This window comes from Theobroma cacao, chromosome 9 (genome assembly GCF_053813885.1).
Source record: "Theobroma cacao isolate CCN51 chromosome 9, ASM5381388v1, whole genome shotgun sequence".
NCBI lineage: Eukaryota > Viridiplantae > Streptophyta > Magnoliopsida > Malvales > Malvaceae > Theobroma > Theobroma cacao.
The window spans coordinates 19,416,278-19,429,775 of NC_142647.1; the positions used below are offsets into that span (position 1 = coordinate 19,416,278).

The following is a 13,498-nucleotide window of genomic DNA, read 5'->3' on the forward strand; positions in this document are numbered from 1 at the left end:
ATAACAATATGAATTAAGAATGCAACGGAATTAAAATTTTTAATCGCCTCTCCTCCCAAGGTTACTTTCAATGGCATTTTGGATGACTTGTAGTATATTAAAACATAGATATGATTTGAGCATTACCTTAGGGACAAAGAAAAGCTAGATTTCTTGTCCTAACAACACCAAACAGCTCTTGGAAAAATTTAACACCAAACTTGGTTGTCGTAAACCTAAGCTGTCCAAACGCACAACCTCTAATGATTGTCCACACAATGAATGGTCATAATCCTTACATTAGGGTGGGATTGCTAAGCCTTACAATTTTCTAGCAAAGGAGTAATTTCAACACTTTTCTCTTAGAATCACCTTAACCTAATAGTCAAAGAAGAAAATAATTTTTCTCTCTTATACACACCAAGGGGTGACACACAAATGGATGGGTTTTTCTATTTATTACTAAGAGTGGCTTATTGCAAGGTTTATATACTTTGGTCCATTGTTAGCCCTAATAAGGTTTTTACATGATTTCTTATGTAATTTGTTAATTACTCCTTGCATTTAATTGAATAATTAAATTAAGTTATAAAATGGTCCTTGCACTTAATTAAATCATTTAATGAAGTTCAACTTGAAGTTCATGACTTCTAGTTAATCGATTAAGTCCAACTTAACCACCTTTCCCAATTTAATCTCAATATTCACCTTTTGTGTATGACCCATTAGGCTTCTAACATGTTGGCAATGGAGTTAAATTGTAATCTCAATTAATTAATTTAATTTCATAGACCAAAATTAACATCTAGCAATGCATCACGGTCACCCAAATGTTAGAAGAGTCAAGATGGTTTGACTCAACTTTTTAGTGTTCAGTTTATCAATGTAATTCATTCCTTCATCATATATCTTAGAGATGATAAGAGCATGGTGCAATGTCTATTCTTATTGATCTCCATATCATTTTTGAAGTTATATCATTAACTCTATAGAGACTTATGAAACTTTTTTTCATAATCTCTAAGTTGCCTTGACCAATGACTTCAATAAGCTAATATCAACTAAAATATGTTAGGATATATCCCTTAAATCACTTGGGGTGACGATTCCTTTCTTAACCACTCATTTTCCTTTACATGCTTCATGTTATACCCAAAAACATCTTGTTTTGGTATCCTTGGTATGAGCTATAAGGATAAAATCAAAGTATAGCACTTTACATATAAGACAACCACATTGCTCAAGTTTAAAGAGTATTTACATGACTAAAACATGATAAATATTGCATAAACACTAGAGTGAGATAACAAATGCACTTCTCATGTCAGGTCATGTTCAGTGAACTTGTTCCAAGAATAAGTACCAACATTCTAGTTTCAAGTATCTCTATATTTCAACCTACAAGATCAATTGCTTACTTCTCAAGTAAGGAATATAGAATGTACTAGTCTCTAGGATTCATTAATGTCCAATCTCAATGATATATCGACTAGGAGTATTTAGAGATTATGCTTTGATGTATACGGATCTCATAATTGCAACCTATTACAATTCCCTCGCAAAGCATATTAATCGCATGGACTTCATCCAATTAGACTTATAACCATTATAATAGATGTCTTATTGATGAAGGAAAACCTTTAATCATTCAATGTGAATGATATTATTGAACGATTGGAACCAAGCCTTGACCAATCTAAATTGGCTAGAAGGCTTATTCCAACACAAAAGGTAGAAAAATCCTCTCTTTGAGTAAGAAGAGAACCTAAAGATCACATTTTTATGCTACAACGAATACTTCTTAAGCCTAAATTTCACCTCATCATTCATTTCTTTTGACAAAGCTCTCATGTTTTTGGACCTAAACATCCTATTAGCCTTTATAGAAGTTTTGAGCTAGAGATTTTTTTCAAAAACCCACTATTGCACTAGTTATACCTCCAAGCAAAAGATAGAGAGGTTTTTCTTGATCTTTTAAAAGGTTGTATCCTGTGTAAAGATTGTGCTTGAACTTGAAAAAGGCAGTGTTTTGATTTAGGTTATGCTAGATCTTGTGAAAGACATGTTGTTAAGGTTACGTTTGATCTTGTTAAAAGGCACGTTGTAAAGGTTATGCCTAACCTTGTTAAAAAGGCAAGTTGATAATGGATTCAAACTCCTTGTGCTATCAAGGGAGAAAAAGTAGGCATTGGAAACCTAACCTCTATAAAAATCTGACTAAGTACTTTTTATCTTTCTACACTTTGCTTGTTTGGTTCATATGTTTTTACAATATTTCTGCTGCATTTTCAAAGTTCTTTTATAAAAAGGGATTTTTAATTCATAACCAATTCACCCCCCTCTTGGTTACTTTACTGTAAGCTTATCTTCCTAACAAAAGTTGTTAGAATGATAATTAGGTTTCTATTGTGGAAGGAAATTAATAGAGTTTGATTGAATAATTTGATTACTTTAGGTTCCTTGGAAGCTACAAGGTCTAATAGCTAGTGGAGCTTGCTAAATGGTGTTGATTTTAAAAAAGTGGCATCAAATTGGTGAGTGGGCTTGCTTTCAAATTATTTTCATAAAAGAATGTGTGATATATGTAAACTTAATGATTTCCAAATATGCACTTTTAGTAATTATGCCTATAAATGCTTTGATGTGGTTTTACTATAATGTTGGTAGGCCTGAGTATGTATATGTATAATTGAATATATGTATATTATTAGAGCTTGATTGAATAATTTGTTTGCTTTAAGTTCCTTTGAAGCTTCAAGGTCTAATAGCTAGTGAAGCTTTCTAAGTGGTGTTGATTTTAAAGAGGTGGCATCAAATTGGTGAGTGGGCTTACATTCAAATTATTTTAATAGAAGAATGCATAAAATATGTAAACTTAATGATTTCCAAATATGCACTTTTACCAATTGTGCCTATAAATGCTTTGATGTGGTTTTGCTGTAGTGTTGGTAGGTACAAGTATGTATATGTATAATTGAATATATGTATATTATTAAAGCTTGATTGAATAATTTGATTACTTTAAGTTCCCTTGAAGCTCCAAGGTCTAATAGCTAGTGGAGCTTGTTAAGTGGTGTTGACTTTAAAGAGGTTGCGTCAAATTGGTAAGTGGGCTTACATTCAAATTATGTTAATAGAAAAATGCATGAAATATGGAAACATAATGCTTTTCAAATTGTGTTTTTAGTAATTGTGCCTATATATGCTTTGATATGGTTTTACTATAATGTTGATTAGGACGAGTATGTATATGTATATTATCTAGTCTACTGAACTTGGATGGGAACAAGCTTTTCAAATGTGTGATTGGTTAATGTTGATAGTTTAAGACATGTCGAGTATAAATGGATTTATGTTGGAATTTTGATGTGTTGCGAATTTGATAGAAATATCGAGCCTTGTGTTGAGAACCATGATTGGTATATTGAGTGGCATGGTAGTTGGAGCTACATGCCATAGGATTTTCTATTATGAGGAAAAAGGTAAAAGGATTTCATAATGGCTTAAATGAGAAAATGTTTTAGGTGGAGTTCTTAAGTTAGGGACTTACAACTAGAGACAGTATTCACTGGCCAATGTACACAATGTAGCTGCCCTAGCTAGCAAAAGGGGAAATGGTGCTACCAATGTGTGGTGGAGAATATGCATGACTAGTACTGATGTCAATGGCTATATGCATTGCACTATGTATATCCTTAAGGTTAACTACCCTAGTAATGCCCTAGATAGTAGGGGGAATGGCACTATCCCTTAGATTGGAAATCCCTCAAACCTATCTTTGTACTTCTTAAGCATGCTATACTAGAATAAAATGTTATTTAACTTTGAATTGGAAATTTTGATACGTTTTTTGGTTTAACTTAGGCACAATGAGATATGTAAGTGTTTTATGGTTTAATGACTTTAAGCAAGATCATATTGTGGGGGATTCTTGTTAATGTGTTTCACTTTAAAGTTTGGAACTTATAGGAAATGACGTTTGCAGAAAAATTGGGAAATCTTGAAAGAGGTATTGATACCTATGAAGGAGATATCAATACCTTCAAAGAAGAAGGGGCTATAGAGATGCTCTATTTAGGAGGTATAGATACCCATGGTTGGGGTACTGATACTTGGCAGATAGAAGCTCTTAGGACAAAATGTATTGATACCCCAAGCTAAGAGTATCAATACTTTTCAACCATAATAGGTGTAAAGGGGCTGCCTAGTTTACAAGTATTGATACCTGTTGAAAGTTATCGATACTAATAGCCTATTTTTACAAAATAATATGATTTTGACTTGTTTTTCACATGGAAATAGTTCTTCAACTTGAATTAAACCCCCAACTAATTTTACGATTATTCGAATCCACTTAAATTGTTGTGGTATAATAAATGGCATGTTTTCCTCATGGATTTGGTTTTAAAGTTAAATGTGCATGGTTTAAACTAAAGGTATGGTTTTATAATTCCTCCATCTTTATGGTTGTTCCTTTCTTATGTTCACCCAATGAGTTATGTATTCACCTTTTCAAAATTCATGTTTTTGGTTTTCAAATCAATAGATACTCGAAGCCTAAGACTTGGAGAGGCTTTTATTAACCCTTTTTGATAGGTTTACACTAAAGGCAGTCGGTAGCATCACCTAGCCCCAGTGTCGACTTTGTTGTCTAGCCTTGTATTTATTTTGTACTTATGAGATGTTAGGACACATAGTGATGTAGCCATAGGTTGGCACACGTTCTATAATTGTATAGTAATGACATGTACATATATGCATAAATTGTGGATGATAGTAGCACATGGTTGTGCAATATATTAACATTTTTGTACATAAAAATATAAAATGAAGGATATGTATTTATGTATGGATTGAACATACCTTATAAAAGCATGTACAGATGGTGTATGAATACGAAGCTTGCTTGAGCTTAGTGGACCTTACTTATTAAGCCCTTGTGCAGGTCATGGCTCGAGTTTGGATCATGACAATTATGTTGTTAAGAGGGAGTGTGATGCATAACCATGTCTTGTTTGCAAACTTTAGAAATTTCTATATGGACTCAAATATGCCACAAAGGTAGTTGAATTGTAAGTTTAGTGAGCCACTTCTTGAATTTGGTTTCACTTAGTCAAAGTGAGATTATTCCCTCTTTATTAAGATTACAAAATAAGGTGATTTTGTTACCATTTTGGTCTATATGGTTGACATAATTTGGCAAGTTCTTCTGTTAAGGCGTTTAATGCAATTAAGAATTTTTTAAAATCAAACTTCAAGCTTATATCCAACTTCAAGCTTAAGGATCTTGGTATCCTTATATACTTCTTAGGATTAGAGATAGCTAGAACACATAAAAGAATTTCGATTTGTCAAAGAAAATATACTCTAAACTTGCTTACTAAGTATGGTTTTCTTGGATCTAAACTTATCTCAGCCCTTATTGACTATTGTCATAAGCTGTCAAACGAGGATGGTGACGATCAATTGAAAGATGCCAATGTTTATAGATAATTGATTGGTAAACTTCTTTATCTTACATTCACAAGGTCGATCATCTCCTATGCAGTTCAAGTTTCATCTCAATGTATAGATAAACCTACTAACTCTCATATGCAAGTTGCTCATAGGGTATTGAGATACATAGAAGGTGCACCAGGATAAGGAATCTTTATGTCTTCTCAATCTAATATGCTTTTACAAGCTTATACAGATAGTGATAAGGTAAGATGTCAAGGTTCAAGGAAGTTTATGACTGTTTTGGGATTTTTCTTGGTGACTCTCTCATTAGTTGGAAATCTAAGAAGCAATATGTGTAGCCAGAAGCTTCAATGAGGTAGAATATAGAGCAATGATTGCCACATGTGAAATTATGTAGATTTTATTTTTGTTAAAGGACCTTGGAATTAATAATATTAATGCTGTCAAACTTTACTGTGATAACCAGTATGCAAGTCACATCTTTAAAAATCTCATATCCCATTAAAGAACTAAACATATAGAAGTTCATTGTCATTTTGTTAGAGATAAGGTGCTAGTAGGATTCATTTCACCAAGCTATATGCATACTTCTATGCGGATAGGTATTCTGTTTACCAGGACAATTCAAATCACTCCTTAGCAAGATAAGCATTCCTAATATCCATACTCATCTTGAAGGGCAGTGTTAGAAACAAATGATGCAAGGCACGTGCCTCTAATGTGTTGCAACTGATGATATGACCCTGCTGATGTAGAAAGTTAGGCTGATGTATATAGGCTTTAGTTAAGTTAGTTGATTGATTGATTTTATATAATTTTGTTTTGTTCTCCATTTCTGTTATTTTCTGGTAACTTCATTACCAGAATAGATTTTGTGCATATAAGCTTAATTTGAGCAATTAATCAATACAATGAAATTTCTCCCAATTAATCATCTCTCAATTGCTTGCCTATGCCAAGTTTAGAAAATCAACAGTTCTGAACGAGCTACTGCCTGTGCCGAAACAGTTTGCTTCACCCCTAATGTGCAACAAGCTACAACTAGAAAAACGGGAAGCTAATTCCTTCATACCTTCAACAAGCACGCCTCCTCTCTAAAAACAAATGCCATCATTCTTAACTCTCGAATCACTTCCAAACAATCCCTTTCCACCAGCACTTCTTTGCTATTTGAAGTCCTGAGGCATCTGCCAAAGCTGGATCTGGTCTAGCTGACTTTGGTGTTACCACACACGCTAAAATGGCACCAGTATGGTCTCCGACCACAACACTCAAAACAATTTCCATTGATCTGCTGCTGAAACCCATCTCCTATTCACAAAATTTGAATTTTGTATAATAGATTAAAATCAAACCTCTTCATACCTCTCCAGCACCTTCAGTGCTATAATCACGCAACTTGTCACTGACAAACAGGTTCATGCAGACATTTATTCCTACTCATCCAGTTAGTTCAAGCTATAACCCAGATTTTAGCTGAATTATTCTCATTCAGCTGGTCGAAGGAACTGCTTGCATAGCTCCATAACATTGCGAGTGACTTGGAACTCAACACTAGTGGACCAAAAAGGAGTCCTCCAAAACCTGTTGACTCCACCTACACCAATGAAAACCTCCTGATCGTGGCATATGTTAACAGCTTCTGTTAATCCATTCTCCTGAACAAGATTGATTCTTGATGGCATATTAGTGTTCCAAGGAGCTTTCCAAATAGCATTACTATTGTTCATCTAATTATCTGTAAAAATATTATTACAACTTCAAAGTAGTTCATCAGGCAACCACTTCTTGCGGAGTGGTGTACTCTCGATGATGATCGCATCCTCAGTAAATATTTGGGCTAGTAAATCCCTCCTCCAGCACACTTTGTCAATCTATAAGATCTGCCACCATCACAGGATGAAGTAGCTCCACATCCACTACATCACTTCAATTTTATCCCAAAATATTGATAGAAAAAACCCACACTCAAGCCAACAGGTTTCTCCCTTGACTTACTGATATTTGTAACAGTTATATATCCTTTCTACTCATGCAAAAATTTTTAGCAGCTCCATCCCTGTTGAGCACATCATCACTTGCCACTTTGAGATGAAATAATTCATATATCACAGATGACTATTGAAGAGAGTAAAGGATCAGAGGCTCCACTAATAATTGCACCTTTGTTTCTAACTTGCAGCAGATAATCCAAAGCTCTCTTTGTAATGATCTCACCAGGGACCATTACAGGAATACCTGGTGGATATGGACATATGAGCTCTCCACAAATTCTCCCAAGACTCTCTCCAATTGCCACTTTCCTTTTACTTGCAAAGAAGGATTCTCTTGGATTAAGAGACATAGTTCTATCAGTAAAGGGTGATGAACCACAATGGTCTACTTTCTCTTTTATCTTTTGAAAAGAAAAGGATGCTGCAGATATCTTCTTTATTCCAGATGCAAGCCTCTGAATATGGTCTCTAGAAGTTCCAAGGTTAATTGCAAAAGAAATAGATCGAGTCCCAACAAGTTCAGAGATGACTCCATGATCCCTATATAACATCTCATCTGCTTCAAAACCAGATAAACCAAGCTGCCAAAACCCAAATGTGAGCCGCAATGGATCAATCAGAGGAAAGCTAGAAATTCCTGGTGTGCCAAGCACTGAAATACCTGGAATATTTCGGATAAGGTTTTTAGTTTCAAATGCCAAATCTATTGCATTATTGAAAATAGTTTCTGGATTTTCACTTAGTTGAGCTCTAGCTGCATCTAGTGATGCCAAAAGCAGATAACTAGGACTTGTGCTTTGAAGAGTTTGAAGGCATCTACAGATTCTTTCTCTGTCTACAATATTCCCAGACATATGTAACATTGATGACTGTGTGAGAGAGGAGAGGACCTTGTGAGTAGATTGCACAGCCAGATCAGCTCCCTGCTGGAGGGCTGAACAGGGTAGCTTGTGATGAAATCCTAAGTGTGCTCCATGAGCCTCATCAACAATCACAGGGATTCCATAAGAATGACACAGCTTCGAAATGTCTGTCACGTTGCTACAGATACCATGGTAAGTAGGGGAAGTGATGAAAACTGCACCTATTTTTTGACCTTCCATCTGCAATTCCTTGATTGCTTTCTCTACCTGTAAAAACATCTATGTTAAGTCATATTGGAATATAATGCTAAGGAAGGAAAAAAAAGTAAAAATATTAAAAACATTTCAACAGAATTATTTTTATTGGAGACTTACCTCTGATAATGTAACACCACCAGCAATGTCCCAATGGCAATCATACTCAGGGATAATGTATTTGGGTATGGCACCAGATAATACCATGGCAGAAATGGCTGATATATGAGAACTCCGAGGTAGAATCAAATATTCTCCCGGGGAGCAAGTTGCCATTACTGCAGCATGGATTCCACAGGTGGTACCTCCAACAAGAAACCATGTCTCTGATGATCCAAACAGGTTGGCTGCTTGTTTTTGTGCCTCTAAAATGGGTCCCTCTGGAGAAAATAGGTTGTCAAGCTCCGGAAGCTCAGGTAAATCATGAAGGAATGGTTTTAAACCAATAAGCTGAACTAAGGAAGATGGTGCAGCCCGTCCCCTGTTATGCCCTGGAAAATGAAAACTAGCAGCATTTTGCTCAGCTGAAGTTTTCAAGGCACTAACCAATGGAGGCAGGCAATTTGGCTGCACAATCTCAGAGTTCGGCTTTGGAATTTTGTCTCTGGTGACTAACTTGGCGGTTTCTATGGTCTCTTTATCTTTCTTCTTTCCGGGCTCTATGATGCTTCTTTCCTACAAGAATTTTAAGAATAAGCAGATGCACATTGTCAATGTTTTGGTCCCTGACAAACAAACTAGAATGATTGAAATCTCCAAAATTTTATTTAATTTTACATAAGACATTTGGCACATATTTTTCCCCTTTTCATTTTTTAATCTGTTATGCATCTTTTTTTCTTTTGAGAGTGAGGGAAAGGGCACAAAGGGAAATTACATTCATCTGTTTTTATAAGCAAACTCACAAACTGACCATGAAACATACAATCTGCAGCTCCTAAACTTAACCAAAACCAACTTCACTGATGTTTTTCCCCTATCTCAAACCAAACATGTGGACACTGAATTAAGCCTGAAACAATACGTAAATTCATATAATTTCCAGCCAGAAACTAGGGCACATGACTGAGATCCATAGCTTGGAGTACCACAACTAGGCAATCAGTTCCAAATGTCCAAAGTCAACATGTCTGAGCGTACACTTCTTAATCCAATCATAACAAAAGCTGTTGAAACTGAAGTTTATTGTCTGGCAATAAATTTGATGTTAGAAGTCGATGGGAGAGAAACACTACCAAAGTCAAAACCTTGCCCCTTTCGCTAGTTTGTAAGATGCCTAAATTTCTAGCATTATCCCAATATTATACATATCATTCGCAAACTTCAATTATCTTTCAGACAGACAGAGGAGTTCAACTAATGTCAAATCATGTAATTGCTGTCCGTGAAGATAAGCCGGCAATGGACATTGAAGAAAATTTCAAGGTAAAAAATAAATAAAAAACCCAAAGGCAAAGTCCAGGGATACTCGAAGCTATAAGAGATCAAAAACCAAGGGTAATAACAAGGAAAAGAAATGGGCACTGACCTTAGAAGCAACAATAGGACTAGTTGTTATTGAAGAAGTAGGCAGCAGCAGAAAACTCTGGGAAAGAGCAAACGCAGATGTGAGTGGGAAATTGGCTACATTATGATATATGAATGAAAAGCAAAGAGAGTCATAATACAAAGTCCCGTAAGGAGGAGGAGACAGAGACAGAGACAGAGACTGAGACCATTGCAGGGGAAGTTGGTTATTGAGTAGCTGCAGATGGTGAAAGAGCGGCTGTCTGTGTGAGGATTATCCTCCAAATGCTTTTGAATTTTAACTAAAATCACATGGAAACACCTTTTAAAGGTTCCTGTGGGGGTAGATATGTCTTCAAAATGTAGAGCTCTCCATCTAAATATCTTTAAAAATATTCATTTTTTTTATTTATACATCATTTAATGAAATATATATATTTTATTAAAAAGGACATAAACAAGGATCCAAGATGACGAAATAAATCTTAATAATGAAACGACCTAATTTAAAAATGATCTGCAAATTTTAATTTATGCATGGATTTTTTTACTCAACATTATGCATCGTTGTTAGATTCTTTTAAATTCTATAAGTGAATTTATGTAATTGACATGCATTCATATTTATTAATAATTTCATTAATTTTTTAATATCTTTAATTATAAATTTAAATTCAAGATTTTTCTTTAATTATAATCAATGGACATATAATAACTTTATAAACTTTTTTGTGAAGTTTTAAAATTTAATTACCATTAAATTTTTTAAAAGTTACCGACATGGCAACAATAATTCCATTAACGATAATCGATCATTTTTATTTTTTTTAAATGGATAAAATAAAAAATATATCTTAATTTTAAAAAAAAACAAAAATTTTAAATTAAGGAATGAAAAATTAGTAAATTTTAGATGTATAACAAGGAGGGTAAACATGTGAAGACAATGGCCAAGGGCAAGAGGTGTGGTTCTTTTGAATCCACAAATGATTGATGCCATGAATTCCCTATGGTGGCCTTTTAAATATATATCAGTATGAAGATTGGTCCTTATTACTACAATCATTTTGTATATGGTTCGATTATAAAATTTTAGGGCCGCTTTAGTTCTTCTTTCTATTCTCCTTCAATCCTCTTTTCTTCCTCCTGTCTTTCTCATTTCTCTTATTTGGTCCTCTCCTTCTTTTCGATTTCTCTATGAATAGAGTAAAGCATGAGATGCACATGGAAGAAGTCATCTGAGCAGCACATGCAACAATTGAAAGATCTGGGAGTTAGTTGGAAGTACATGATCCAGAAGCACATGCTACAAAGTTAGTTTGTTAGTTAGGAAATAATTTAGTTTAAGTTAATTTTGTTTCCAATTAATTAAGGTATGATTAGTTAATATATTAGTTAATGTAATCATCAAATGAAAGAGCAACAATATATACTTGTTATAAAATAGTATGTCATTCTTATTCAATTACTCAATAGTACATGCTTATAAATAGATATGAGTTGGGAATAGAAAAAGAAAAAAAAAGACCCAATGGTACATGCTTATATACAGATATGAGTTGGGAATAGAAAAGGAAAAAAAGGACTATAGCTTAAACTATTGTTGTACAAAAAGAGCAATCAATAATTCAATTATAGGAAGTAATCATATTGCATAAATTAAGGAGGAATTGATTTGGAACTGGTCAACGTGCTCTAATCAAGGAGAAGATGAAGTTAATGTAATGTTTTCCTTCAAAATAATCGATCATTTTTATTTTTTTTTAAATGGATAAAATAAAAAATATATCTTAATTTAAAAAAAACAAATTTTTAAATTAAGGAATGAAATATTGGTAAATGTTAGATGTATAACAAGGAGGGTAAACATGTCAAGACAATGGCCAAAGGTAAGAGGTGCAATTCTTTTGAGTCCACAATGATTGATGCCATGAATTCCCTATGGTGGCCTTATAAATATATATCAGTATGAAGATTGGTCTTTATTACTACAATCATTTTGTATATGGTTCGATTATAAAATTTTAGGGCCGCTTTAGTTCTTCTTTCTATTCTCTTTCAATCCTTTTTTCTTCCTCCTATCTTTCTCATTTCTCTTGTTTGGTCCTCTCCTTCTTTTCGATTTCTCTATCAATAAAGCATGAGATGCACATGGAAGAAGTCATCTGAGCATCACATGCAACAATTGAAAGATTTGGGAGTTAGTTGGAAGTACATGATCTAGAAGCATATGCTACAAAGTTAGTTTGTTAGTTAGGAAATAATTTAGTTTAAGTTAATTTTGTTTCCAATTAATTAAGGTATGATTAGTTAATGTATTAGTTAATGTAATCATCAAATTAAAGAGCAACTATATATACTTGTTATAAAATAGTATGTCATTCTTATTCAATTACTCAATAGTACATGCTTATAAATAAATATGAGCTGGGAATAGAAAAAGAAAAAAAAAGACCCAATGGTACATGCTTATATACAGATACGAGTTGGGAATAGAAAAGGAAAAAAAGGACTATAGCTTAAACTATTGTTGTATAAAAAGAGCAATCAATAATTCAATTATAAGAAGTAATCATATTGCATAAATTAAGGAGGAATTGATTTGGGGTTGGTCAACGTGCTCTAATCAAGCAAAAGATGAAGTTAATGTAATGTTTTCCTTCAAGATAATCGATCATTTTTATTTTTTTTAAATGGATAAAATAAAAAATATATCTTAATTTAAAAAAATCAAAATTTTAAATTAAGGAATGAAAAATTAGTAAATGTTAGATGTATAACAAGGAGGGTAAACATGTCAAGACAATGGCCAAAGGCAAGAGGTGCAATTCTTTTGAGTCCACAATGATTGATGCCATGAATTCCCTATGGTGGCCTTATAAATATATATCAGTATGAAGATTGGTCCCTATTACTACAATCATTTTGTATATGGTTCGATTATAAAATTTTAGGGCCGCTTTAGTTCTTCTTTCTATTCTCCTTCAATCCTTTTTTCTTCCTCCTATCTTTCTCATTTTTCTTGTTTGGTCCGCTCCTTCTTTTTGATTTCTCTATCAACAGAGTAAAGCATGAGATGCACATGGAAGAAGTCATCTGACCAGCACATGCAATAATTGAAAGATCTGGGAGTTAGTTAGAAGTACATGATTCAGAAGCACATGCTACAAAGTTAGTTTGTTAGTTAGGAAATAATTTAGTTTAAGTTAATTTTGTTTTCAATTAATTAAGGTATGATTAGTTAATGTAATCATCAAATTAAAGAGCAACTATATATACTTGTTATAAAATAGTATGCATTCTTATTCAATTACCCAATAGTACATGCTTATATATAGATATGAGCTGGGAATAGAAAAAGAAAAAAAAAGACCCAATGGTACATGCTTATATACAGATATGAGTTGGGAATAGAAAGGGAAAAAAAGGACTATAGCTTAA

The 13,498-nt window shown here is 33.6% G+C and overlaps 1 protein-coding gene across 1 annotated transcript; it reads right to left on the reverse strand.

Moving 5' to 3' along the window:
* Positions 1–6,356: 6,356 nt before the first annotated feature.
* On the reverse strand, positions 6,357–10,393 carry LOC18589478 (uncharacterized). The gene is made up of 4 exons (XM_007014463.3): positions 10,267–10,393; positions 10,080–10,136; positions 8,672–9,226; positions 6,357–8,563 (listed from the first exon to the last, which is right to left on the reverse strand). Exons 1-4 carry the CDS (start codon positions 10,267–10,269, stop codon positions 7,541–7,543), a joined length of 1,638 nt encoding a protein of 545 aa, XP_007014525.3. The 5' UTR covers positions 10,270–10,393; the 3' UTR covers positions 6,357–7,540.
* Between the last annotated feature and the right edge of the window lie 3,105 nt (positions 10,394–13,498).

Bases quoted from the DNA above. Each gene is read 5' to 3' on its own strand.
- LOC18589478 (XM_007014463.3), bottom strand. The intron at 9,227-10,079 runs GTCAGTGCCCAT...AAATTCTTGTAG, and splicing joins GTCCTATTGTTGCTTCTAAG to GAAAGAAGCATCATAGAGCC. The intron at 8,564-8,671 runs GTAAGTCTCCAA...ATGTTTTTACAG, and splicing joins GTGGTGTTACATTATCAGAG to GTAGAGAAAGCAATCAAGGA.